Source organism: Taudactylus pleione, unplaced genomic scaffold (genome assembly GCF_031769625.1).
Source record: "Taudactylus pleione unplaced genomic scaffold, aTauple2 ptg000052l, whole genome shotgun sequence".
Classification (NCBI taxonomy): domain Eukaryota; kingdom Metazoa; phylum Chordata; class Amphibia; order Anura; family Myobatrachidae; genus Taudactylus; species Taudactylus pleione.
In genome coordinates, this window is record NW_028284454.1 from 169,391 (window position 1) to 196,982 (window position 27,592).

The 27,592-nt window shown below is 44.2% G+C and overlaps 1 protein-coding gene across 1 annotated transcript in view; it reads left to right on the forward strand.

Annotated features, from left to right (window-relative positions):
- Window positions 1-27,592, forward strand: part of PDE3A (phosphodiesterase 3A) — a 145,749-nt gene that overhangs the window by 43,050 nt on the left and 75,107 nt on the right. The window contains exons 2-4 of the mRNA XM_088462662.1: window positions 18,057-18,317; window positions 20,816-20,970; window positions 24,476-24,594. Coding sequence (XP_088318788.1) covers window positions 18,057-18,317; window positions 20,816-20,970; window positions 24,476-24,594 — 535 coding nt within the window. The remainder of the gene's footprint in view (window positions 1-18,056; window positions 18,318-20,815; window positions 20,971-24,475; window positions 24,595-27,592) is intronic.

The window sequence follows — 27,592 nt, forward strand, 5'->3', positions numbered from 1 at the left end:
ATTTGGAAATTGTAAATTACTTCCTATTGCAACCATAAAAAGTATTGTGCAGGTGGAGTAAGGAGACAAGCTATAATAATCATTTATTGAAGTATTGTGCAGGTGGAGTAAGGAGACAAGCTATAATAATCATTTATTGAAGTATTGTGCAGGTGGAGTAAGGAGACAAGCTGTAATAACCATCTATTGAAGATTTGTGCAGGTGGAGTAAGGAGACAAGCTATAATAACCATCTGTTGATCTACTGAATTATTGTGCAGGTGGAGTAAGGAGACAAGTCATAATAACCATTAATTTAAGTAATGTACAGGAGGAGTAAGGAGACAAGCTATAATAACCATTTATTGAAGATATGTGCAGGTGGAGTAAGGAGACAAGCTGTAATAACCATCTGTTGATCTACTGAATTATTGTGCAGGTGGAGTAAGGAGACAAGTCATAATTACCATTAATTTAAGTAATGTACAGGAGGAAGCTGGTGAAGCTGAAGCTATGCTTTCTGTGCTGGAGCAAGAGGTGTAAATAAAGTTATTGTGTGCAGCACCAGACGGTCCGGCACCTGGCATTATTTGACTTGCAGTGCACCTGCTTTCCGCACCTGTCCACCAGGTACTATGTGTTAAACTCTGGATTATGCAAAGCTCCTTCCTGCACGGACGCCATACACACGCCACAGCTAAAGCGGAGGGGATGTGCCTCATTACATCCAGGTCCGCATAGTTAGCGAGTCCCAGTACCACCAGAGTTCAAGTATGTAGAGTGTAAGCTCTGTGGACACTGCCTGGCAGCTGATGGTTGTACATGTATGTAGAGTGTAAGCTCTGTGGACACTGCCTGGCAGCTGATGGGTATACATGTATGTAGAGTGTAAGCTCTGTGGACACTGCCTGGCAGCTGATGGGTGTACATGTATGTAGAGCGTAAGTTCTGTGGACACTGCCTGGCAGCTGATGGGTATACATGTGTGTAGAGTGTAAGCTCTGTGGACACTGCCTGGCAGCTGATGGGTATACATGTATGTAGAGTGTAAGCTCTGTGGACACTGTCTTGCAGCTGATGGTTATACATGTATGTAGAGTGTAAGCTCTGTGGACACTGCCTGGCAGCTGATGGTTGTACATGTATGTAGAGTGTAAGCTCTGTGGACACTGCCTGGCACCTGATGGTTGTACAGGTATGTAGAGGGTAAGCTGGACACTGTTGGTAGGAACTGGCATCCCCCAATGTTATGTACAGCATCTCAGGGAACGGGATAAGGTGTCAGACGTTTACCTATCTGCTGAGATTTACTGTCTGCTCTGATACCTCACTTCCTTCTCTCTGGCATCGAATAAATGAGACCATTAAACAAGAGTATGATAAAAGTGTCAGAGCTCTGGCAGAAAAGAGGAAGCCAGTGTTATATCCCTTAGTAACTGGCACAATTCTCGCCCATTGCCGGAAAGCTGTGTGATTGTTGTTTTCCCACAACTGTCACTTATATCACAGACGAGCGATGGGGACACTGCTGCTCCGGAACCCAGAACCCCAGCACCTGGTAATAAGGTGAATTATTATACAATTATTTTCTGAGCTTTTCTGAAGATCAGCCTCAAGTGCTATTGTCACTGAGAGCTGTGTGTACTGTATTATAGTCACTGAGAGCTGTGTGTGCTGTATTATAGTCACTGAGAGCTGTGTGTGCTGTATTATAGTCACTGAGAGCTGTGTGTGCTGTATTATATTCACTGAGAGCTGTGTGTGCTGTATTATAGTCACTGAAAGCTGTGTGTGCTGTATTATAGTCACTGAGCGCTGTGTGTGCTGTATTATAGTCACTGAGAGCTGTGTGTGCCGTATTATAGTCACTGAGAACTGTGTGTGCCGTATTATAGTCACTGAGAGCTGTGTGTGCCGTATTATAGTCACTGAGAACTGTGTGTGCGGTATTATAGTCACTGAGCTCTGTGTGTGCCGTATTATAGTCACTGAGAACTGTGTGTGCGGTATTATAGTCACTGAGAACTGTGTGTGCGGTATTATAGTCACTGAGAGCTGTGTGTGCCGTATTATAGTCACTGAGAACTGTGTGTGCGGTATTATAGTCACTGAGCTCTGTGTGTGCGGTATTATAGTCACTGAGAGCTGTGTGTGCCGTATTATAGTCACTGAGAGCTGTGTGTGCTGTATTATAGTCACTGAGCGCTGTGTGTGCTGTATTATAGTCACTGAGAGCTGTGTGTGTGGTATTATAGTCACTGAGAGCTGTGTGTGTGGTATTATAGTCACTGAGCGCCGTGTGTGCCGTATTATAGTCACTGAGCGCCGTGTGTGCCGTATTAGTCACTGAGAGCCGTGTGTGCCGTATTATAGTCACTGAGAGCTGTGTGTGCTGTATTATAGTCACTGAGAGCTGTGTGTGCCGTATTATAGTCACTGAGCTCTGTGTGTGCGGTATTATAGTCACTGAGCGCTGTGTGTGCCGTATTATAGTCACTGAGCGCTGTGTGTGCCGTATTATAGTCACTGAGAGCTGTGTGTGCCGTATTATAGTCACTGAGCGCTGTGTGTGTGGTATTATAGTCACTGAGAGCCGTGTGTGTGGTATTATAGTCACTGAGCGCTGTGTGTGCTGTATTATAGTCACTGAGCGCTGTGTGTGCTGTATTATAGTCACTGAGAGCTGTGTGTGTGGTATTATAGTCACTGAGAGCCGTGTGTGTGGTATTATAGTCACTGAGCGCCGTGTGTGCCGTATTATAGTCACTGAGCGCCGTGTGTGCCGTATTAGTCACTGAGAGCTGTGTGTGCTGTATTATAGTCACTGAGAGCTGTGTGTGCGGTATTATAGTCACTGAGCTCTGTGTGTGCCGTATTATAGTCACTGAGAGCTGTGTGTGCGGTATTATAGTCACTGAGCTCTGTGTGTGCCGTATTATAGTCACTGAGAGCTGTGTGTGCTGTATTATAGTCACTGAGAGCTGTGTGTGCGGTATTATAGTCACTGAGCTCTGTGTGTGCGGTATTATAGTCACTGAGCGCTGTGTGTGCCGTATTATAGTCACTGAGCGCTGTGTGTGCGGTATTATAGTCACTGAGAGCTGTGTGTGCCGTATTATAGTCACTGAGCGCTGTGTGTGCGGTATTATAGTCACTGAGCGCTGTGTGTGCCGTATTATAGTCACTGAGAGCTGTGTGTGCCGTATTATAGTCACTGAGCGCTGTGTGTGCTGTATTATAGTCACTGAGAGCTGTGTGTGCCGTATTATAGTCACTGAGAGCTGTGTGTGCGGTATTATAGTCACTGAGCGCTGTGTGTGCTGTATTATAGTCACTGAGAGCTGTGTGTGCTGTATTATAGTCACTGAGCGCTGTGTGTGCCGTATTATAGTCACTGAGGAATTGCTAACTTCTGCACACGAAATGAGTACTCAGGAAGCGTCTGGTATTGCAGTGGATAGTTTATGCATGCCCCTTCAACGTCGTTGAAACGCACTGGCACGCCTGCGTTTGAACGGCTACACTCCATCACCACCCACAAATGGCACTTCCTGTTAATCACTCTGTCGTTCGTCTGCGTAGCGTCTGGTTCGCACACTGCGTTCCTTGCTGAATCAGGCCCTGAGCGCTGTGTGTGCAGTATTATAGTCACTGTGCTCTGTTTGTGCAGTATAATAGTATCTGAGTGCCGGGTGTACTGTATTATAGTAACTGAGCATCATGTGTGCAATATTATAGTCACTGAGCGCCGGGTGTACTGTAATATAATAACTGAGCATCGTGTGGGCAGTTATATAGTATCTGAGCGCCGGGTGTACTGAATTATAGTCATTGAGCATCGTGTGTGCAGTTTTATAGCATCTGAGCGCTGGGTATACTGTATTATAGTAACTGAGCATCGTGTATGGCAGTATTATAGTATCTGAGCGCGGGTATACTGTATTATAGTAACTGAGCATCGTGTATGGCAGTATTATAGTATCTGAGCGCGGGTATACTGTATTATAGTAACTGAGCATCGTGTATGGCAGTATTATAGTATCTGAGCGCGGGTATACTGTATTATAGTAACTGAGCATCGTGTATGGCAGTATTATAGTATCTGAGCGCTGGGTGTACTGTATTATAGTAACTGAGCATCGTGTATGGCAGTATTATAGTATCTGAGCGCCGGGTATACTGTATTAGAGTCACTGAGCATCGTGTGTGCAGTTTTATAGCATCTGAGCGCCGGGTGTACTGTATTATAGTCACTGAGCATCGTGTGTGCAGTTTTATAGCATCTGAGTGCCGGGTGTACTGTACTATAGTAACTGAGCATCATGTGTGCACTTATATAGTATCTGAGCGCCGGGTATACTGTATTATAGTCACAGAGCATCGTGTGTGCAGTTTTATAGCATCTGAGCGCCGGGTGTACTGTATTATACTAATCGAGCATCGTGTGTGCACTTATATAGTATCTGAGCGCCGGGTGTACTGATTTATAGTGATTGAGCATTGTGTGTGCAGTATTATAGTATCTGAGCGCCGGGTATACTGTATTATAGTCACTGAGCATCATGTGTGCAGTATTATAGTCACTGAGCATCATGTGTGCAGTATTATAGTCACTGAGCGCCGAGTGTACTGTATTATAGTCACTGAGCATCATGTGTACAGTATTATAGTATCTGAGCGCCGGGTGTACTGTATTATAGTAACTGAGCATCATGTGTACTGTATTATAGTCACTGAGCTCCGGGTGTACTGTATTATAGTCACTGAGCGCCGGGTGTACTGTATTATAGTCACTGAGCGCCGGGTGTACTGTATTATAGTCACTGAGCGCCGGGTGTACTGTATTATAGTCACTGAGCGCCGGGTGTACTGTATTATAGTCACTGAGCATCGGGTGTACAGTATTATAGTCACTGAGCATCATGTGTGCAGTATTTTAGTCACTGAGCGCTGGGTGTACTGTATTATAGTCACTGAGCATCATGTGTGCAGTAATATAGTATCTTAGCGCCGGGTATACTGTATTATAGTATCTGAGTGCCAGGTGTACTGTTTTATAGTAATTGAGCATCGTGTTCTCAGTAATATAGTGTCTGAGCGCCGATTGTACTGTATTGTAGTAACTGAGCTCTGTGTGTGCAGTAGTAAAGTATCTGAGCGCCGGGTGTACTGTATTATAGCATCTGAGCACCTTGTGTACTATATTATAGTAACTAAGCATCATGTGTGCAGTAATATTGTATCTGAGCGCCAGGTGTACTGTATTATAATAACTGAGCATCGTATGTGCACTATTATAGTATCTGAGCGCCGGGTGTACTGTATTATAGTCACTGAGCATCATGTGTGCAGTATTATAGTATCTGAGCGCCGGGTGTACTGTATTATAGTAACTGAGCATCATGTGTGCAGTATTATAGTCACTGAGCGCCGGGTGTACTGTATTATAGTCACTGAGCGCCGGGTGTACTGTATTATAGTCACTGAGCATCATGTGTACAGTATTATAGTATCTGAGCGCTGGGTGTACTGTATTATAGTCACTGAGCGCTGGGTGTACTGTATTATAGTCACTGAGCATCGTGTGTACAGTATTATAGTATCTGAGCGCTGTGTGTGCAGTAATATAGTATCTGAGCGCCGAGTGTACTGTATTATACTAACTGAGCATCCTTTGCTTTTGTGTATTAAATACATGTTTCAGAAATTTTTGCAATAAGTGTTTTTTTGTTATCTCAGTGACCCCTGAGTTGAATAAAAGAAGCCGTTATATGACTGGGGGATAATACTGACAATAATGCACTTGCCGCCTTTGTTACAATCCTTTGTGTAAATCATACTTGCCAACCTTTTCTGATTGTTGGGGAGACTCCCTGACATAGCAGCAATCTCCCCGTCTCCCTGACGTAGCAGCAATCTCCCCGTCTCCCTGACACTGCAGCAATCTCCCCGTCTCCCTGACGTAGCAGCACTCTCCCCGTCTCCCTGACGTAGCAGCACTCTCCCCGTCTCCCTGACGTAGCAGCAATCTCCCCGTCTCACTGACGTAGCAGCAATCTCCCCGTCTCACTGACACTGCAGCAATCTCCCCGTCTCACTGACACTGCAGCAATCTCCCCGTCTCACTGACACTGCAGCAATCTCCCCGTCTCACTGACGTAGCAGCAATCTCCCCGTCTCCCTGACGTAGCAGCAATCTCCCCGTCTCCCTGACGTAGCAGCAATCTCCCCGTCTCACTGACGTAGCAGAAATCTCCTGTAGTGCACCTGAGAGAGGGCCATGGCCTCATGGGGAAGGGCCAGGGAAGAGATAGGGGAGGCCAGGAGATGCTGGGGATAAATAGGGACATAATATAGTGCACCTGAGAGAGGGCCATGGCCTCATGGGGAAGGGCCAGGGAAGAGATAGGAGAGGCCAGGAGATGCTGGGGATAAATAGGGACATGATATAGTGCACCTGAGAGAGGGCCATGGCCTCATGGGGAAGGGCCAGGGAAGAGATAGGGGAGGCCAGGAGATGCTGGGGATAAATAGGGACATGATATAGTGCACCTGAGAGAGGGCCATGGCCTCATGGGGAAGGGCCAGGGAAGAGATAGGGGAGGCCAGGAGATGCTGGGGATAAATAGGGACATGATATAGTGCACTTGAGAGAGGGCCATGGCCTCATGGGGAAGGGCCAGGGAAGAGATAGGGGAGGCCAGGAGATGCTGGGGATAAATGGGGACATAATATAGTGCACCTGAGAGAGGGCCATGGCTTCATGGGGAAGGGCCGGGGAAGAGATAGGGGAAGCCAGGAGATGCTGGGGATAAATAGGGACATAATATAGTGCACCTGAGAGAGGGCCATGGCCTCATGGGGAAGGGCCAGGGAAGAGATAGGGGAGGCCAGGAGATGCTGGGGATAAATAGGGACATAATATAGTGCACCTGAGAGAGGGCCATGGCCTCATAGGGAAGGGCCAGGGAAGAGATAGGGGAGGCCTGGAGATGCTGGGGATAAATAGGGACATGATATAGTGCACTTGAGAGAGGGCCATGGCCTCATGGGGAAGGGCCAGGGAAGAGATAGGGGAGGCCAGGAGATGCTGGGGATAAATGGGGACATAATATAGTGCACCTGAGAGAGGGCCATGGCTTCATGGGGAAGGGCCGGGGAAGAGATAGGGGAGGCCAGGAGATGCTGGGGATAAATAGGGACATAATATAGTGCACCTGAGAGAGGGCCATGGCCTCATGGGGAAGGGCCAGGGAAGAGATAAGGGAGGCCAGGAGATGCTGGGGATAAATAGGGACATAATATAGTGCACCTGAGAGAGGGCCATGGCCTCATAGGGAAGGGCCAGGGAAGAGATAGGGGAGGCCAGGAGATGCTGGGGATAAATAGGGACATAATATAGTGCACCTGAGAGAGGGCCATGGCCTCATGGGGAAGGGCCAGGGAAGAGATAGGGGAGGCCAGGAGATGCTGGGGATAAATAGGGACATAATATAGTGCACCTGAGAGAGGGCCATGGCCTCATGGGGAAGGGCCAGGGAAGAGATAGGGGAGGCCAGGAGATGCTGGGGATAAATAGGGGCATAATATAGTGCACCTGAGAGAGGGCCATGGCCTCATGGGGAAGGGCCAGGGAAGAGATAGGGGAGGCCAGGAGATGCTGGGGATAAATAGGGGCATAATATAGTGCACCTGAGAGAGAGCCATGGCCTCATGGGGAAGGGCCAGGGAAGTGATAGCGGAGGCCAGGAGATGCTGGGGATAAATAGGGACATAATATAGTGCACCTGAGAGAGGGCCATGGCCTCATGGGGAAGGGCCAGGGAAGACATAGGAGAGGCCAGGAGATGCTGGGGATAAATAGGGACATAATACAGTGCACCTGAGAGAGAGCCATGGCCTCATGGGGAAGGGCCAGGGAAGAGATAGGGGAGGCCAGGAGATGCTGGGGATAAATAGGGACATAATACAGTGCACCTGAGAGAGAGCCATGGCCTCATGGGGAAGGGCCAGGGAAGAGATAGGGGAGGCCAGGAGATGCTGGGGATAAATAGGGACATAATATAGTGCACCTGAGAGAGGGCCATGGCCTCATGGGGAAGGGCCAGGGAAGATATAGGAGAGGCCAGGAGATGCTGGGGATAAATAGGTACATAATATAGTGGACCTGAGAGAGGGCCATGGCCTCATGGGGAAGGGCCAGGGAAGAGATAGGGAAGGCCAGGAGATGCTGGGGATAAATAGGGACATAATATAGTGCACCTGAGAGAGGGCCATGGCCTCATGGGGAAGGGCCAGGGAAGAGATAGGGGAGGCCAGGAGATGCTGGGGATAAATAGGGACATAATATAGTGCACCTGAGAGAGGGCCATGGCCTCATGGGGAAGGGCCAGGGAAGAGATAGGGGAGGCCAGGAGATGCTGGGGATGAAATAAGAGGAAGCTACAAGTGAGAATGATAATAAACAGAAAACTGACAGCCCCAAACAGCGCCCCCTGTGCCATGGCACCGGCCGCACTACCCTAGCTACGGCCCTGATTGGTACATGTGACTTATTCCATCGGCTCAGGAACATGTGTGAAGTCTGTCAGCAGGTACCTTACTGCCATCTAGTGGCGGAGTAGTCACACACACATTCTGAGGTTTGCACTTCAGCTGTGCAATTCCGTCCATCTCCGATGCGGGAGGAGGTGTCAGACACCGCATTGCTGAATCTGCATGATCCCAGCGCTGTGACCAAGGCATCACCATCGGCACCATCGACCGCGATTGTTGTCCCTTCCGCCAGGCTGCGGCAGCTGAAGCTTACCGCAGCCGGACCGGGTCCTGACGGCTTCTGAGGCCGGGAAGTCTGTGTCTACCACCGGGAACGGCCCGGTATCAGATGTTACTATGGTATACTGAGATAACATTACAGCATTACATAAGTGTCAGATGTTACTATGGTATACCGAGGTAACATTACAGCATTATATAAGTGTCAGATGTTACTATGGTATACTGATGTAACTTTACAGCATTACATAAGTGTCAGATGTTACTATGGTATACTGAGGTAACATTACAGCATTACATAAGTGACAAAGGCTTTTATTGACAATTACATTAAGTTTATGCAGAGAGTGAATATTTGCAGTGTTGACCCTTCTTTTTCAAGACCTCTGCAATTCGCCCTGGCAGCTGTCACTCACCTTCTGGGCCACATACTGACTGATGGCCGCCCATTCTTACCTAATCAATGCTTGAGTTTGTCAGAATTTGTGGGTTGTTGTTTGTACACCCGCCTCTTGAGGATTGACCACAAGTTCTCAATGGAATTAAGGTCTGGGGAGTTTCCTGGCCATTGACCCAAAATGTCGATGTTTTGTTCCCCGAACCACTTAGTTGATAAAGTGATATTTTTGCCTTATGGCAAGGTGCTCCTTCATGCTGGAAAAGGCATTGTGTTCCTCACCAAACTGTTCTTGGATGGTTGGGAGAAGTTGCTCTTGGAGGATGTTTTGGTACCATTCTTTATTCATGGCTGTGTTCTTAGGCAGAATTGTGAGTGAGCCCACTCCCTTGGCTGAGAAGTGACCCCACACATGATTGGTCTCAGGATGCTCTCTGTTCCCAATGTCTTGGTTTCATTCTTGACCCTTTCAGCATCCCCCCATATACAGTTCCTCTCCCATTCCTGCATTTTCCAACTCTGCAATATAAACGTGTTCTCGTACACCTGGTCTCATTACGCCATGCATAGTCACACTCACACTCCCTCCTGTCCTCTAGGTTTTGCTAATGATTGCGACCTCACCTCCTCCCTTTCTCCTGGGCTGCTCCTGACCTCTGGAATGCCCCCCCCCGCCACATTACACTTTCTTCCAGTCTCCCGACCGCCAAGCGTGCCCATAAAATTCACTTTTCATTCTAGCTTACCAACCCTCCTCCTAACTCTCTGCCCTTCTCTCCCATTGTGTCCTCCAATGTCCTCTATAGATTGTAAGCTCATATGAGCAGGGCCATCTTCTTTATCTTTTCTACATAGTTATGCTAACTGCTCAGTGTAATCATGTATCCATGTGACTGTCTGTACATAGGTATCCTCATGTGCGGCTCACTCCCTTGTACAGTGTTCAGGAACCCTCGTAGCGCCTTATAACTACTAGATAATAATGGTCGTCATTTAGATCTAAAGATATATTGACATTTTTCTCATGACAATAGACCGTATTAACTTTTTATAATGTGTTTGACAGATTTTATTTTCTATACAGTTCTTAGATTGATGTTTTCATGCAGCAGTGACTGAAGTTTTGTTCCTGGGACATGAGTCTCCCACACGTGTTCCGGTCTTTGGTCAGTGTCTGCCCATAAAACAAAGTGAGGTCATGTGAATTGCGTCCTGCGTCAGATGTTACCTGAGGAGCGATGACTTGTCCGGCACGATGGAATCTCAGTATTATTCAACCCTGACCACGAGTAACGAGATGCCAGATGCGGAACTGACAATACGGAGATTGACTCCAACTTTGGAAGCGATCATTGGATTTTCAGAAGGGAATATTTCCATCATCTGACGGCGGTTTCCTGGGACATCTATTCCAAGAAGATGTTGTTTCATTGCTGAATGTTTTATGCCCTTGGAACGAAACCGACTCTCTGCGACCAGATATTTTGTGTGTGCGGCTGCTTGCGCTCATCATCCAGATTCCCATCCAGATTTTCCAGATATCTGTCCAAAAAAAAATCTCAATATCCTTCACTGCTGCCTCATTTCATATTGCTCTTGAAAAGTTAATTAACTTGATGTATTTCTTTCCAAAGAGGACTTTCGCTCTCTGCCGTATCCCAGCTGCCAGTCCTGCTGGAATTTATATTTGCTTTACCCAGCGACAATTTACCTTGGCGCTAAATAAAAAGTTCATCTGAGAGTTTTGAAAAGTTAACTTCCCGACAGGAACGTTTTTTTGGATGGTTTGAATTAAATTTATTTACATCTAAAAAAATATTTTGTGTTCTGGATTAGAGGCCAAACTTGTTGCTTAAAAATGTAACGAAAACAATGAGAAATTGCCGAGGAGGGTGGTGGGGACGAGGACCCAACGCGTTTTATTGTCTTTCTAGCAGTTACTGATGAAAGGAAAATGGTGTCTTGTTGATTCATGATCTGAATGAGTCCATATTGGACGGATAGTAAAATAATAACTGCATTGTAACATGTAAAGCTGGTAAAATCAACCATAAAAAAAGATGTTTTATAAGTGATATTGTGTTATAAGTGTTATAGGGTTGATGCAAGTGTGCAGTGATGAGAAATATAAGGGCGTCACGTAGCGGAGACGTGTACACGTATGCCTTTATATGTGTACTCGCTATGAGGAAGCAATATCCGCCACCTCACATTCACATCTGCGACCTCTCCAACATGTTCTACTGATAGTTTGGGCAGAACAAAATCCAAATCACGGGCAAAGCGGGTTCAGATTACCCCATAAATACCTCTAAAATCAGAGCAAAACATTAGAACAAGTTTCCTGGAAGGTGGAAATGACGCGGTGCGCACAATCTCTGGGAAAACTGACAATGTGATCACTTGTTAGCCCCAAAATGTCTATTATAGCACTTGTTGCTTTTAGGTGATGATATTTACTTGTTTCTGTAATGGATCTTATCCAACTTTCTATTCTCTTATCCAGCTTTGTATTCTCTTATCCAGCTTTGTATTCTCTTATCCAGCTTTGTATTCTCTTATCCAGCTTTGTATTCTCTTATCCAGTTTTGTATTCTCTTATCCAGCTTTGTATTCTCTTATCCAGCTTTGTATTCTCTTATCCAGCTTTGTATTCTTTTATCCAGCTCTGTATTCTCTTATCCAGCTTTGTATTCTCTTATCCAGCTTTGTAGTCTCTTATCCAGCTTTGTATTCTCTTATCCAACTTTCTATTCTCTTATCCAGCTTTGTAGTCTCTTATCCAGCTCTGTATTCTCTTATCCAGCATTGTATTCTCTTGTCCAGTTTTGTATTCTCTTATCCAGCTTTGTATTCTCTTATCCAGCTTTGTAGTCTCTTATCCAGCTTTGTATTCTCTTATCCAACTTTCTATTCTCTTATCCAGCTTTGTATTCTTTTATCCAGCTCTGTATTCTCTTATCCAGCTTTGTATTCTCTTATCCAGCTTTGTAGTCTCTTATCCAGCTTTGTATTCTCTTATCCAACTTTCTATTCTCTTATCCAGCTTTGTAGTCTCTTATCCAGCTCTGTATTCTCTTATCCAGCATTGTATTCTCTTGTCCAGTTTTGTATTCTCTTATCCAGCTTTGTATTCTCTTATCCAGCTTTGTATTCTCTTATCCAACTTTCTATTCTCTTATCCAGCTTTGTATTCTCTTATCCAGCTTTGTATTCTCTTATCCAGCTTTTTATTCTCTTATCCAGCTTTCTATTCTCTTATCCAGCTTTGTATTCTCTTATCCAGCTTTGTATTCTCTTATCCAGCTTTGTATTCTCTTATCCAGCTTTGTATTCTCTTATCCAACTTTCTATTCTCTTATCCAGCTTTGTAGTCTCTTATCCAGCTCTGTATTCTCTTATCCAGCATTGTATTCTCTTGTCCAGTTTTGTATTCTCTTATCCAGCTTTGTATTCTCTTATCCAGCTTTGTATTCTCTTATCCAACTTTCTATTCTCTTATCCAGCTTTGTATTCTCTTATCCAGCTTTGTATTCTCTTATCCAGCTTTGTATTCTCTTATCCAGCTTTGTATTCTCTTATCCAACTTTGTATTCTCTTATCCAGCTTTGTATTCTCTTATCCAGCTTTTTATTCTCTTATCCAGCTCTCTATTCTCTTATCCAGCTTTCTATTCTCTTATCCAGCTTTGTATTCTCTTATCCAGATTTGTATTCTCTTATCCAGCTTTGTATTCTCTTATCCAGCTTTGTATTCTCTTATCCAACTTTGTATTCTCTTATCCAGCTTTGTATTCTCTTATCCAACTTTGTATTCTCTTATCCAGCTTTGTATTCTCTTATCCAGCTTTGTATTCTCTTATCCAACTTTCTATTCTCTTATCCAGCTTTGTATTCTCTTATCCAGCTTTGTATTCTCTTATCCAGCTTTGTATTCTCTTATCCAGCTTTTTATTCTCTTATCCAGCTTTGTATTCTCTTATCCAGCTTTGTATTCTCTTGTCCAGTTTTGTATTCTCTTATCCAGCTTTGTATTCTCTTATCCAGCTTTGTATTCTCTTATCCAACTTTCTATTCTCTTATCCAGCTCTCTATTCTCTTATCCAGCTTTCTATTCTCTTATCCAGCTTTCTATTCTCTTATCCAACTTTGTATTCTCTTATCCAGCTTTGTATTCTCTTATCCAGCTTTCTATTCTCTTATCCAGCTTTCTATTCTCTTATCCAGCTTTGTATTCTCTTATCCAGCTTTCTATTCTCTTATCCAACTTTGTATTCTCTTATCCAGCTTTGTATTCTCTTATCCAGCTTTGTATTCTCTTATCCAACTTTGTATTCTCTTGTCCAGCTTTGTATTCTCTTATCCAGCTTTCTATTCTCTTATCCATCTTTCTATTCTCTTATCCATCTTTTTATTCGCTTTTTCCTAACAGTAATATATATATAATTTTTTGCAATGTTTTGCAATCTGTCAGATAATTGTAACTCTGTAGCTGACTATGGGGCAGACGGAAGTGATGTGAGGTGGAAGTGAAAGAAGTGTGAAAAATAAACTTTGCTTATCGACTTCTTTCGCTATTAAGAAAGAAGCCTGTCTGGTGCCACGCTCGTCATGTGACCCACTGAGAACGTGACACTATGGGATAAGAAAGCTGCATTGTGTTACTGATAATAATACAGGATTACCCCCCCTCCCCATCTTGTATCTAGACCCCATCAGTATCAGGCACCTTCTATTGTCCCAGTCATTGGTGTATGTTGTGGTCAGTTATCCCAGTTACCAGGGCCAGGGGGCGCCATATCTCTGCTCAGGGTACGCATAGGCTGAAGGCGCAGGGTACCGTCTTATGGGTGTCTTATGGGCATCTTATGGGCGTGTTTTGGGCGTCTCCTTGAAGTGGTTGCGTAATCAGACGCTCCGGCCGTACACAGTAAATCTGTCCCTGCTATAGGGATTGGTGCATGTAAGGATGCTGCGACTGATGATGGCGTCTGCAGACGCACCAGGTGGTATTACTACGTCTACTGACGCTGACATTGGGCGTCTCAGTCCTGGCACAGTCATACACACGGATGTATACCAGGGACGGGCTCTGTAGAGGCATTTGCATAGAGTCGCAGCTGGGTGACCGCCATTAGACGCAGCCGCGTCTCCGTCCACCTCTGAATCAGGCCCACAATCTCTAATCTAGTTAAGCTGAAGGCTGCTATGATAAATGATATATTACATGTTATGGTATGATACAGATGGGCCAGGATAGTGTGTTGCTCATAGCGCACCATTCAGGCCTCTGTGTCGCGCCATGGAACGTTACGTGATGGCTGGACTTTGGCGTACCGTGGTATTCTTCAATGAAAGATACGGTACGGCATGTTATACAGCGCTTAACCGCTGGGTGGCGAGTGCTCCACTGATGTCATTTGTACTGAATACCAGACTGTTACATTGTATAGATATCACAATCACACAGTATATCTGCATATTGCATGTTCACACAACCAATATTTTTAATATCACATAAGCTCTTAGAACGGGACGCAAATCAGTACACATACATAACTGTACAGTAGTGTAATTGTCGTGTTCTTATGACGGTATAACCGATACTGTGCAATAATGAGAGCTTACAATGAGACGGTATGAATTATTCTCTAATGGTGGGGTACTGTGTATATACTGTATGTACTAGTATAATAATTTGTAACGAAGGCACATTTTGTTATTATTAAAACAGCAGCGGGTGGGTGGAGTGCACACGGATGAGCTCGCTATTGACCTTGTACACATTGCCTGCTGTAATTCGCAGACATCACATCACATACATGACAGGTGCGGCTCTTGATATGGCTGGCGTGTGGGCTAGAGGTTAGGTGATCACCTTACTACAGTGCTTGTTCTGGGGTTCGAGACTTGGAAATTATTATTATTATTTTTTTTTTTTTAAATCTTCACTACAGGATTAAAAAGAAATCACTTGGAGGTGTGTGAGTGCTGTCATTTATACAGATATCTGTGTTGACCAAAAAGACGCACTCCCAGCATTGCAAAAAGACCGAGCAATTGAAGTTCAGTATTGTTATCCAACCCTACTGAACTCAATACATTGTCCCAAGCTTCCCACCACCTGGCATTACTATGCTTCTTTATGCCACTGTACTGCTGATGTACTGTGTGCTCAAGAAAGTGGTGTGCGGCGCTCCATACAGTACGCCACATAGTGCCCTGCTAGTTGCGCTATGGCGTTTAGAGTCTCATAGTACTGCGCATGCCCAGTGCATCCCAGACTATAGTGATTTCATGACGTTAGAAACTAGTAGTCGGCTCTGTTTAAAAGTGGGGTCTCTGTATTACAAACTGACTGTGCGGTTACATGTGACCCGTGTTCTCAGTACACAGGCGCCGGTAGGAAAAGCGCAGTGATGACTTCTGTGGCTGATTCTACCTCCTTTACAAGGTTTGGCATACATACTCTGGGTATACTATGGGCATACATACTCTGGGCATACCTACTATGGGCATACATACTCTGGTAATACATACTCTGGGCTTACTATGGGCATACATGCTCTGGGTATACTCTGGGCATACATACTCTGGGCATAAATACTCTGGTAATACAAACTCTGGGCATACATACTATGGGCATACATACTATGGGCATACTATGGGCATAAATACTCTGGTAATACATACTCTGGGCATACTATGGGCATACATACTCTGGGCATGCATACTCTGGGCATACATGCTCTGGGTATACTCTGGGCATACATACTCTGGGCATAAGATCCGGGGGGTACGTGTAGATGGAGGTCTAGGTGGGGACGGGAAACCAGGGATCGCGTTGTATTGCCGCCATTCCCTGAATCATGTTGCTGGGGGCTGAGCTAATGGTAGTTGGATACATTGCTCAGACTTGTAGCACCAGGCTATGGGGGCGCGACGCTGTGTGACAGGACAGGGATTTCTCTGCTGTAACCTGACGCAGTACAGAGGCAAAGGCCTGGAAAGGGGGCTGTCATTGTTCTGTACATAGGCCCCTTCATGTGTGGATTATACCCCCTGACCCCAGTCACCTCCGTCGCCTGTAACTGTGCAGGTCTCCATGCCTGGGCCTCAGCTGCTCTTACTGTACTGATTAAAGTGATTCAGTTAATTGAACATCTATTTATAAATCCGTCCATAATAATTACAGTTTTATTTCTAGTTATCCGGAGAATCCGGCAACGTCCTTAGTAATTGCAGCTTCCCACCTGCTTCCCATCAGTCTCCTATTGGACATTAAACTGTATCAACTGCTGCTGCCTTATTCAGAAATAATTACATGTAACAAACTAAACTTGCCCATTGTACTCCACGAGCGTATATAGGGGTCCCCTCCTCTGAGACCACCCCTGTCACACTCCATCTGCTGAAAGATGACAGGGTTATTATTGTGCACAGGGGACGGAGCCTTCTCTGTATACTAACTTGCAGTCTCCTAAGTAACAGCCAGATTTACAGATGTGGGTATGAGAAGGACGTGACTAGTGATCCATGTGTGATAGAGAGAAATGAGCAGAAACGTCACCTTTTACCTTTTCCACAATACACATAATATTACATTTAAATCTATATCTAGCCCTAATGTATTAACTATCATTTTCTGTGTATGAAAATCTCACTTTTTTAAGATTAATTGTAACACAGGATAATCACATAATTGAACGCGAGACGCATAGATGTATTGAGACATTAGATTGATGGTCACATTTATTACATGTTATATTCTGAATGTAAATCGTCACAAGGGCCGATATTATGCTCCCTAGATGGTGCCTGCAGAATACTTATATGACCGTTATTTGGTAGTAATATTGGCATGTTATATGACCCTTATTTGGTAGTAATATTGGCATGTTATATGACCCTTATTTGGTAGTAATATTGGCATGTTATATGACCCTTATTTGGTAGTAATATTGGCATGTTATATGACCCTTATTTGGTAGTAATATTGGCATGTTATATGACCCTTATTTGGTAGTAATATTGGCATGTTATATGACCCTTATTTGGTAGTAATATTGGCATGTTATATCTATGACCCTTATTTGGTAGTAATATTGACATGTTATATGACAGTTATTTGCTAGTAATATTGGCATGTTATATGACCGTTATTTGATGGTAATATTGGCATGTTATATGACCGTTATTTGATGGTAATATTGGCATGTTATATGACCGTTATTTGATGGTAATATTGGCATGTTATAGGACCGTTATTTGATGGTAATATTGGCATGTTATAGGACCGTTATTTGATGGTAATATTGGCATGTTATATGACCGTTATTTGATGGTAATATTGGGATGTTATAGGACCGTTATTTGATGGTAATATTGGCATGTTATAGGACCGTTATTTGATGGTAATATTGGCATGTTATATGACCGTTATTTGGTAGTAATATTGGCATGTTATATGACCGTTATTTGTTAGTAATATTGGCTTGTTATATGACCGTTATTTGATAGTAATATTGGCATGTTATATGACCGTTATTTGTTAGTAATATTGGCATGTTATATGACCGTTATTTGATAGTAATATTGGCATGTTATATGACCGTTATTTGTTAGTAATATTGGCTTGTTATATGACCGTTATTTGATAGTAATATTGGCATGTTATATGACCGTTATTTGATAGTAATACTGGCATGTTATATGACCGTTATTTGATAGTAATATTGACATGTTATTTGATAGTAATACTGGCATGTTATATGACCGTTATTTGATAGTAATATTGGCATGTTATATGACCTGTTCTCTGTAGTTTAACAAATCTAATTTTCTTTCCAGGGTCAGATAAACCCCAGATTGTATTGATTCTGACGCTGTGCTTATTCTCATTTTAGTCGTCAGGTACCAGCATCACTGTAGACATCGCTGTAATGGGGGAAGCCCATGGTCTTATCACAGATTTACTAGCTGACGCCTCCTTACCCCCCCACGTCTGCTCGTCCTTACGTGCCGTCAGCAATCTGCTAAGCACCCAGCTGAGCTTCCAGCCCATCCATAGGCCGAGAGTCAACCCTCTGGTCACCTTCAACGAGAACTACGCCTGTTCAGATTCAGAGGAAGGGCCCGAAAAAGGCGACAAGATGACAATACCAAAGGTAACCCGTGAAACCAAGTGTTCGGCAGCAAACTCCGGTAACTTTCTTTTCTTATCTCCCATCAGGGCCTGAGCAAGGTTTGTGGTCGCCCCTGCCTATAACATTCTCTATAATATAAGTTATGCTGGCATTGCTGCTAATGTGTAATAACGCCCAGCATCACATATGTGTTATACACACTGTAGCGCCCCAGGTCACATTATGCCACATAGAAACCCCAGTTCTCATACGCCACAGTGCCCCCCCACGCTGGTGATGCACCTAAGTGTGGCCCTGGGCGACCGCCCTGGGTGCCATGTTGTTATTCCTGCTCCGTCTCCCATCATCCCTCAGCTTCTGCCATAATATATAAGAGCGTTCCAGATTCCTTCCATGTATATATGGATGTGCGCAGCTGACGTATCCATGCTATAGACACTACGGGCAGGTGACACTGTATCATTGGCTTCCTGCACAATAACACCTGCACATACCATGCATCAGGTTATATGTCTGTGTGACACCAGTCCGGGCTGAGTGTTAGATGCCAGTTATAGCAATTCAGTCATTTATTAATAAATTCAGTTATTGGGTTCTTGCACAGAAACTATACAGTACATCATGTCCTATGTGGCGTATCTCATCATGTCCTATGGGGTGTATATCATCATGTCCTATGGGTGTATCTCATCATGTCCTATGGGGTGTATCTCATCATGTCCTATGGGGTGTATATCATCATGTCCTATGGGGTGTATATCATCATGTCCTATGGGGTGTATATCATCATGTCCTATGGGGTGTATATCATCATGTCCTATGGGGTGTATCTCATCATGTCCTATGGGGTGTATATCATCATGTCCTGTAGGGTCCTATAGGGTGTATCTCATCATGTCCTGTAGGGTCCTATAGGATATATCTCATCATGTCCTGTAGGGTCCTATAGAGTGTATCTTATCATGTCCTATGGGGTGTATATCATCATGTCCTGTAGGGTCCTATAGGGTGTATCTCATCATGTCCTATAGGGTCCAATAGGGTGTATCTTATCATGTCCTATAGGGTGTATCTCATCATGTCCTGTAGGGTCCTATGGGGTGTATATCATCATGTCCTGTAGGGTCCTATGGGGTGTATATCATCATGTCCTGTAGGGTCCTATAGGATGTATCTCATCATGTCCTGTAGGGTCCTATAGGGTGTATCTCATCATGTCCTGTAGGGTCCTATAGGGTGTATCTTATCATGTCCTATAGGGTCCAATAGGGTGTATCTCATCATGTCCTGTAGGGTCATATAGGGTGTATCTAATCATGTCCTGTAGGGTCCTATAGGGTGTATCTAATCATGTCCTGTAGGGTCCTATAGGGTGTATCTCATCATGTCCTGTAGGGTCCTATAGAGTGTATCTTATCATGTCCTGTAGGGTCCTATAGGGTGTATCTTATCATGTCCTATGGGGTGTATATCATCATGTCCTGTAGGGTCCTATAGGGTGTATCTCATCATGTCCTGTAGGGTCCTATAGGATATATCTCATCATGTCCTGTAGGGTCCTATAGAGTGTATCTTATCATGTCCTGTAGGGTCCTATAGGGTGTATCTTATCATGTCCTATGGGGTGTATATCATCATGTCCTGTAGGGTCCTATAGAGTGTATCTCACCATGTCCTATAGGGTCCAATAGGGTGTATCTTATCATGTCCTATAGGGTGTATCTCATCATGTCCTGTAGGGTCCTATGGGGTGTATATCATCATGTCCTGTAGGGTCCTATGGGGTGTATATCATCATGTCCTGTAGGGTCCTATAGGATGTATCTCATCATGTCCTGTAGGGTCCTATAGGGTGTATCTCATCATGTCCTGTAGGGTCCTATAGGGTGTATCTTATCATGTCCTATAGGGTCCAATAGGGTGTATCTCATCATGTCCTGTAGGGTCCTATAGGGTGTATCTAATCATGTCCTGTAGGGTCCTATAGGGTGTATCTAATCATGTCCTGTAGGGTCCTATAGGGTGTATCTCATCATGTCCTGTAGGGTCCTATAGGGTGTATCTCATCATGTCCTATAGGGTCCAGTAGGGTGTATCTTATCATGTCCTATAGGGTCCTATGGGGTGTATCTCATCATGTCCTGTAGGGTCCTATGGGGTGTATCTCATCATGTCCTGTAGGGTCCTATGGGGTGTATCTCATCATGTCCTGTAGGGTCCTATAGGGTGTATCTCATCATGTCCTGTAGGGTCCTATAGGGTGTATCTTATCATGTCCTATAGGGTCCAATAGGGTGTATCTCATCATCTCCTGTAGGGTCCTATAGGGTGTATCTCGTCATGTCCTATAGGGTCCTATGGGGTGTATCTCATCATGTCCTGTAGGGTCCTATAGGGTGTATCTCATCATGTCCTGTAGGGTCCTATAGAGTGTATCTCATCATGTCCTGTAGGGTCCTATAGGGTGTATCTCGTCATGTCCTGTAGGTTGTGTCTCTTATCAGTTTGTTTGTCTCTAGCGATTACGGAGGAGTCTGCCATCAGGACTATTGCGCAGAGTCTCCTCCACGTGGACCACAACCACATCTGCCACCGGATTACCGACTCTAGAACCAGCACCGGTGAGAAGAGACCGCAGTGGCAGTATTAAACCCACTGACACAACCTCCTCCAGGTACCAGGGTAGTGTCCTTCTCTCTCTTTTTCACTATTTTATTATAGCATCAGGAAGATTATATTGCTCTCTAAGCCATCACATTTAAACCTGTGCCAAGTTCCTCTACAATAGCCTGTCACATATAGACCTGTGTTCTCATACAGTGCTGGGTTCCTCAATAATGTCCTGTCACCTATAGATCAATGTTCCTATACAGCTCTCCTCCCTCTAATATCCTGTAATGTGCCATATTATCAATATTATTATTATTTTTTATTTATATGGCACCACAAGTGTTCCGCAGCGCCTTACACAGTACATAGACAAATAGGTGACCAGTGACTTACAGAACAATACAGGACAAGGACATGGATAATATACATTGCTACATTAGCGACCATAACACCCAGATAAGCAACAGAACAAAGCAACCAAGTGTTAGGTGCCCTAGTGGGGAGTAAGAAGTAGATGAAGGTAAAGTAAGGAGAAGCACAAGAGGGTAGAGGGCCCTGCTCGTAAGAGCTTACATTCTAAAGAGGAGGGGCAGACAAGCAGGTGTGACACAGATGAGATAAACAGGGAGGAAAGAGCATGTAGCAGCAGGTTCGGATGAGAGCTTGTATATGTGATAGTGCTGGGCTCCTCTATAATGTATGTGATAGTGCTGAGTTCCTCTATAATGTATGTGATGGTGCTGAGTTCCTCTATAATGTATGTGATAGTGCTGGGCTCCTCTATAATGTATGTGATAGTGCTGGGTTCCTCTATAATGTATGTGATAGTGCTGGGCTCCTCTATAATGTATGTGATAGTGCTGGGCTCCTCTATAATGTATGTGATAGTGCTGGGCTCCTCTATAATGTATGTGATAGTACTGGGTTCCTCTATAATGTATGTGATAGTGCTGGGCTCCTCTATAATGTATGTGATAGTGCTGGGCTCCTCTATAATGTATGTGATAGTGCTGGGTTCCTCTATAATGTATGTGATAGTGCTGGGTTCCTCTATAATGTATGTGATAGTGCTGGGCTCCTCTTTAATGTATGTGATAGAGCTGGGTTCCTCTATAATGTATGTGATAGTGCTGGGTTCCTCTATAATGTATGTGATAGTGCTGGGTTCCTCTATAATGTATGTGATAGTGCTGGCTCCTCTGTAATGTATGTGATAGTGCTGGGTTCCTCTATAATGTATGTGATAGTGCTGGGCTCCTCTGTAATGTATGTGATAGTGCTGGGTTCCTCTATAATGTATGTGATAGTGCTGGGTTCCTCTATAATGTATGTGATAGTGCTGGGCTCCTCTATAATGTATGTGATAGTGCTGGACTCCTCTATAATGTATGTGATAGTGCTGGTTCCTCTATAATGTATGTGATAGTGCTTGTTCCTCTATAATTTATGTGACAGTGGTGGGATCCTCTATAATGTATGTGATAGTGCTGGGCTCCTCTATAATGTATGTGCTGGTGCTGGGCTCCTCTATAATGTATGTGATAGTGCTGGTTCCTCTATAATGTATGTGTTAGTGCTGGGCTCCTCTATAATGTATGTGATAGTGCTGGGCTCCTCTATAATGTATGTGATAGTGCTGGGCTCCTCTATAATGTATGTGATAGTGCTGGGTTCCTCTATAATGTGTGATAGTGCTGGGCTCCTCTATAATGTATGTGATAGTGTTGGACTCCTCTATAATGTATGTGATAGTGCTGGTTCCTCTATAATGTATGTGATAGTGCTGGGCTCCTGTATAATGTATGTGACAGTGCTGGTTCCTCTATAATGTATGTGATAGTGCTGGGCTCCTCTATAATGTGTGTGATAGTGCTGGGCTCCTCTGTAATGTATGTGATAGTGCTGGGTTCCTCTATAATGTATGTGATAGTGCTGGGTTCCTCTATAATGTATGTGATAGTGCTGGGCTCCTCTGTAATGTATGTGATAGTGCTGGGTTCCTCTATAATGTATGTGATAGTGCTGGGTTCCTCTATAATGTATGTGATAGTGCTGGGCTCCTCTATAATGTATGTGATAGTGCTGGACTCCTCTATAATGTATGTGATAGTGCTGGTTCCTCTATAATGTAAGTGATAGTGCTTGTTCCTCTATAATTTATGTGACAGTGGTGGGATCCTCTATAATGTATGTGATAGTGCTGGGCTCCTCTATAATGTATGTGCTGGTGCTGGGCTCCTCTATAATGTATGTGATAGTGCTGGTTCCTCTATAATGTATGTGTTAGTGCTGGGCTCCTCTATAATGTATGTGATAGTGCTGGGCTCCTCTATAATGTATGTGATAGTGCTGGGCTCCTCTATAATGTATGTGATAGTGCTGGGTTCCTCTATAATGTGTGATAGTGCTGGGCTCCTCTATAATGTATGTGATAGTGTTGGACTCCTCTATAATGTATGTGATAGTGCTGGTTCCTCTATAATGTATGTGATAGTGCTGGGCTCCTGTATAATGTATGTGACAGTGCTGGTTCCTCTATAATGTATGTGATAGTGCTGGGCTCCTCTATAATGTGTGTGATAGTGCTGGGCTCCTCTGTAATGTATGTGATAGTGCTGGGCTCCTCTATAATGTATGCAATAGTGCTGGGCTCCTCTATAATGTATGCGATAGTGCTGGGCTCCTCTATAATGTATGTGATAGTGCTGGGCTCCTCTATAATGTATGTGATAGTGCTGGGCTCCTCTATAATGTATGTGATAGTGCTGGGCTCCTCTATAATGTGTGCGATAGTGCTGAGCTCCTCTATAATGTATGTGATAGTGCTGGGCTCCTCTATAATGTATGCGATAGTGCTGAGCTCCTCTATAATGTATGCGATAGTGCTGGGCTCCTCTATAATGTATGTGATAGTGCTGGGCTCCTCTATAATGTATGCGATAGTGCTGGGCTCCTCTATAATGTGTGCGATAGTGCTGGGCTCCTCTATAATGTATGCGATAGTGCTGAGCTCCTCTATAATGTATGTGATAGTGCTGGGCTCCTGTATAATGTATGTGATAGTGCTGGGCTCCTGTATAATGTATGTGATAGTGCTGGGCTCCTGTATAATGTATGTGATAGTGATGGGCTCCTCTATAATGTATGTGATAGTGCTGGGCTCCTGTATAATGTCCTGCCACCATACTATCTACCAGCTTCCCGGATCCATACCAGTTGCCCAGTGAAGTGTATGTTCTGGGTCTCTATGAATCACATTATCATGGCCCCCACACCCGCGGCACATTGCCCCCACATTGGGGGGCAGGACCATGGTGATTTGGTTGTAAGCACTAAGCTCCTCTGCGCACCACCTGCACCTATGCCCCAGACAAACACTGGACAGTATGTGGGTGACACATAGACTCCATAGTATTACACATTAGCTTACACTGATGGAGGGGAGTTTAGTGTAACAATACCGTCTGGGATCAGTAATCACACAATTGCTTCTGTACAAGCTTTTCTCACATTTATAGATTTATGTTCTTACATTGCTGATTTCATTCTTCTATCCATTCATTTCCCAGCAGTAGCAGCTCCGACACCTGGAATAACGCTCTTCTGGGGAGCATTAGTAAGAGTCGCTCCTTTTCTACGCCATTTGTCGTAGCCAATGTTAATCACCTTAATTCAAAGAGAAGGCAAGGTAAGAGTAACACTACCTGTATGCTTTACTTGTGATAGTTATACAGGGCAACTACAGTACTATGAGATGACAATGAATATTATAACAGTGTCCTCACCTTACCTGAGATCAGGCCTCTAACTATAACCGCGTCCTCACCTTACCTGAGATCAGACCTCTATCTATAACCGTGTCCTCACCTTACCTGAGATCAGACCTCTATCTATAACCGTGTCCTCACCTTACCTGAGATCAGACCTCTAACTATAACCGTGTCCTCACCTTACCTGAGATCAGACCTCTATCTATAACCGTGTCCTCACCTTACCTGAGATCAGACCTCTAACTATAACCGTGTCCTCTCCTTACCTGAGATCAGGCCTCTAAGTATAACAGTCTCCTCTCCTTACCTGAGATCAGGCCTCTAAGTATAACAGTCTCCTCACCTTACCTGAGATCAGACCTCTAACTATAACCGTGTCCTCACCTTACCTGAGATCAGACCTCTAACTATAACCGTGTCCTCTCCTTACCTGAGATTAGACCTCTAACTATAACCGTGTCCTCACCTTACCTGAGATCAGACCTCTAACTATAACCGTGTCCTCTCCTTACCTGAGATCAGACCTCTAACTATAACAGTGTCCTCATCTTACCTGAGATCAGGCCTCTAACTATAACCGTGTCCTCACCTTACCTGAGATCAGGCCTCTAACGATTACCGTGTCCTCACCTTACCTGAGATCAGGCCTCTAACTACACCAGTGTCCTCACCTTACCTGAGATCAGGCCTCTAACTACACCAGTGTCCTCACCTTACCTGAGATCAGGCCTCTAACTATAACCGTGTCCTCACCTTACCTGAGATCAGACCTCTAACTATAACTGTGTCCTCACCTTACCTGAGATCAGGCCTCTAACTATAACCGTGTCCTCACCTTACCTGAGATCAGGCCTCTGACCAGCCTCTAACTATAACAGTGTCCTCACCTTACCTGAGATCAGGCCTTTAACTATGACAGTGTCCTCACCTTACCTGAGATCAGGCCTTTAAATATAACCGTGTCCTCACCTTACCTGAGATCAGGCCTCTAACTATAACCGTGTCCTCACCTTACCTGAGATCAGACCTCTATCTATAACCGTGTCCTCACCTTACCTGAGATCAGACCTCTAACTATAACCGTGTCCTCACCTTACCTGAGATCAGACCTCTAACTATAACCGTGTCCTCTCCTTACCTGAGATCAGGCCTCTAAGTATAACAGTCTCCTCACCTTACCTGAGATCAGACCTCTAACTATAACCGTCTCCTCACCTTACCTGAGATCAGACCTCTAACTATAACCGTGTCCTCTCCTTACCTGAGATTAGACCTCTAACTATAACCGTGTCCTCACCTTACCTGAGATCAGACCTCTAACTATAACCGTGTCCTCTCCTTACCTGAGATCAGACCTCTAACTATAACAGTGTCCTCACCTTACCTGAGATCAGGCCTCTAACTATAACCGTGTCCTCACCTTACCTGAGATCAGGCCTCTAACGATTACCGTGTCCTCACCTTACCTGAGATCAGGCCTCTAACTACACCAGTGTCCTCACCTTACCTGAGATCAGGCCTCTAACTACACCAGTGTCCTCACCTTACCTGAGATCAGGCCTCTAACTATAACCGTGTCCTCACCTTACCTGAGATCAGGCCTCTAACTATAACTGTGTCCTCACCTTACCTGAGATCAGGCCTCTAACTATAACCGTGTCCTCACCTTACCTGAGATCAGGCCTCTGACCAGCCTCTAACTATAACAGTGTCCTCACCTTACCTGAGATCAGGCCTTTAACTATGACAGTGTCCTCACCTTACCTGAGATCAGGCCTTTAAATATAACCGTGTCCTCACCTTACCTGAGATCAGGCCTCTAACTATAACCGTGTCCTCACCTTACCTGAGATCAGGCCTCTAACTATAACTGTGTCCTCACCTTACCTGAGATCAGGCCTCTAACTATAACCGTGTCCTCACCTTACCTGAGATCAGGCCTCTGACCAGCCTCTAACTATAACAGTGTCCTCACCTTACCTGAGATCAGGCCTTTAACTATGACAGTGTCCTCACCTTACCTGAGATCAGACCTCTAACTATAACTGTGTCCTCACCTTACCTGAGATCAGGCCTTTAACTATAACCGTGTCCTCACCTTACCTGAGATCAGGCCTCACAACTATTATAATATATATAGACATGAGCTATGAATTTTCAGTATTACAAAGTGATTATTATTATTAATACAGCCTTGTAAGTGATAATAACATATAATACAGCCATGTAAGTGGGAATAACATATAATACAGCCATGTAAGTGGGAATAACATATAATACAGACATGTAAGTGGGAATAACATATAATACAGACATGTAAGTGGGAATAACATATCATACAGACATGTAAGTGGGAATAACATATAATACAGACATGTAAGTGGGAATAACATATAATACAGCCATGTAAGTGGGAATAACATACAGTCAGGTCCATAAATATTGGGACATTGACAGAATTTTCATATTTTGTCCTCTAGTCACCACCACGATGGCTTTGAAATGAAACAAACAAGATGTGATTTAACTGCAGACTTTCAGATTTAATTTGAGGGTAATTACATACAAATCAGGTGAACGGTGTAGGAATTACAACGGTTTCTATATGTGCTTCCCACTTTTTAAGGGGCCAAAAGTAATGGGACAAACTAAACAATCCTAAATCTAACTTTCACTTTTTAATACTTTGTTGCAAATCCTTTGCAGGCAATTACAGCCTGAAGTCTGGAACGCATAGACATCACCAGACGCTGGGTTTCATCCCTGGTGATGCTCTGCCAGGCCTCTACTGCAAATGTCTTCAGTTCCTGCTTGTTCTTGGGGCATTTTCCCTTCAGTTTTGTCTTCATCAAGTGAAATGCATGCTCAATCGGATTCAGGTCAGGGGATTGACTTGGCCATTGCATAACATTCCAC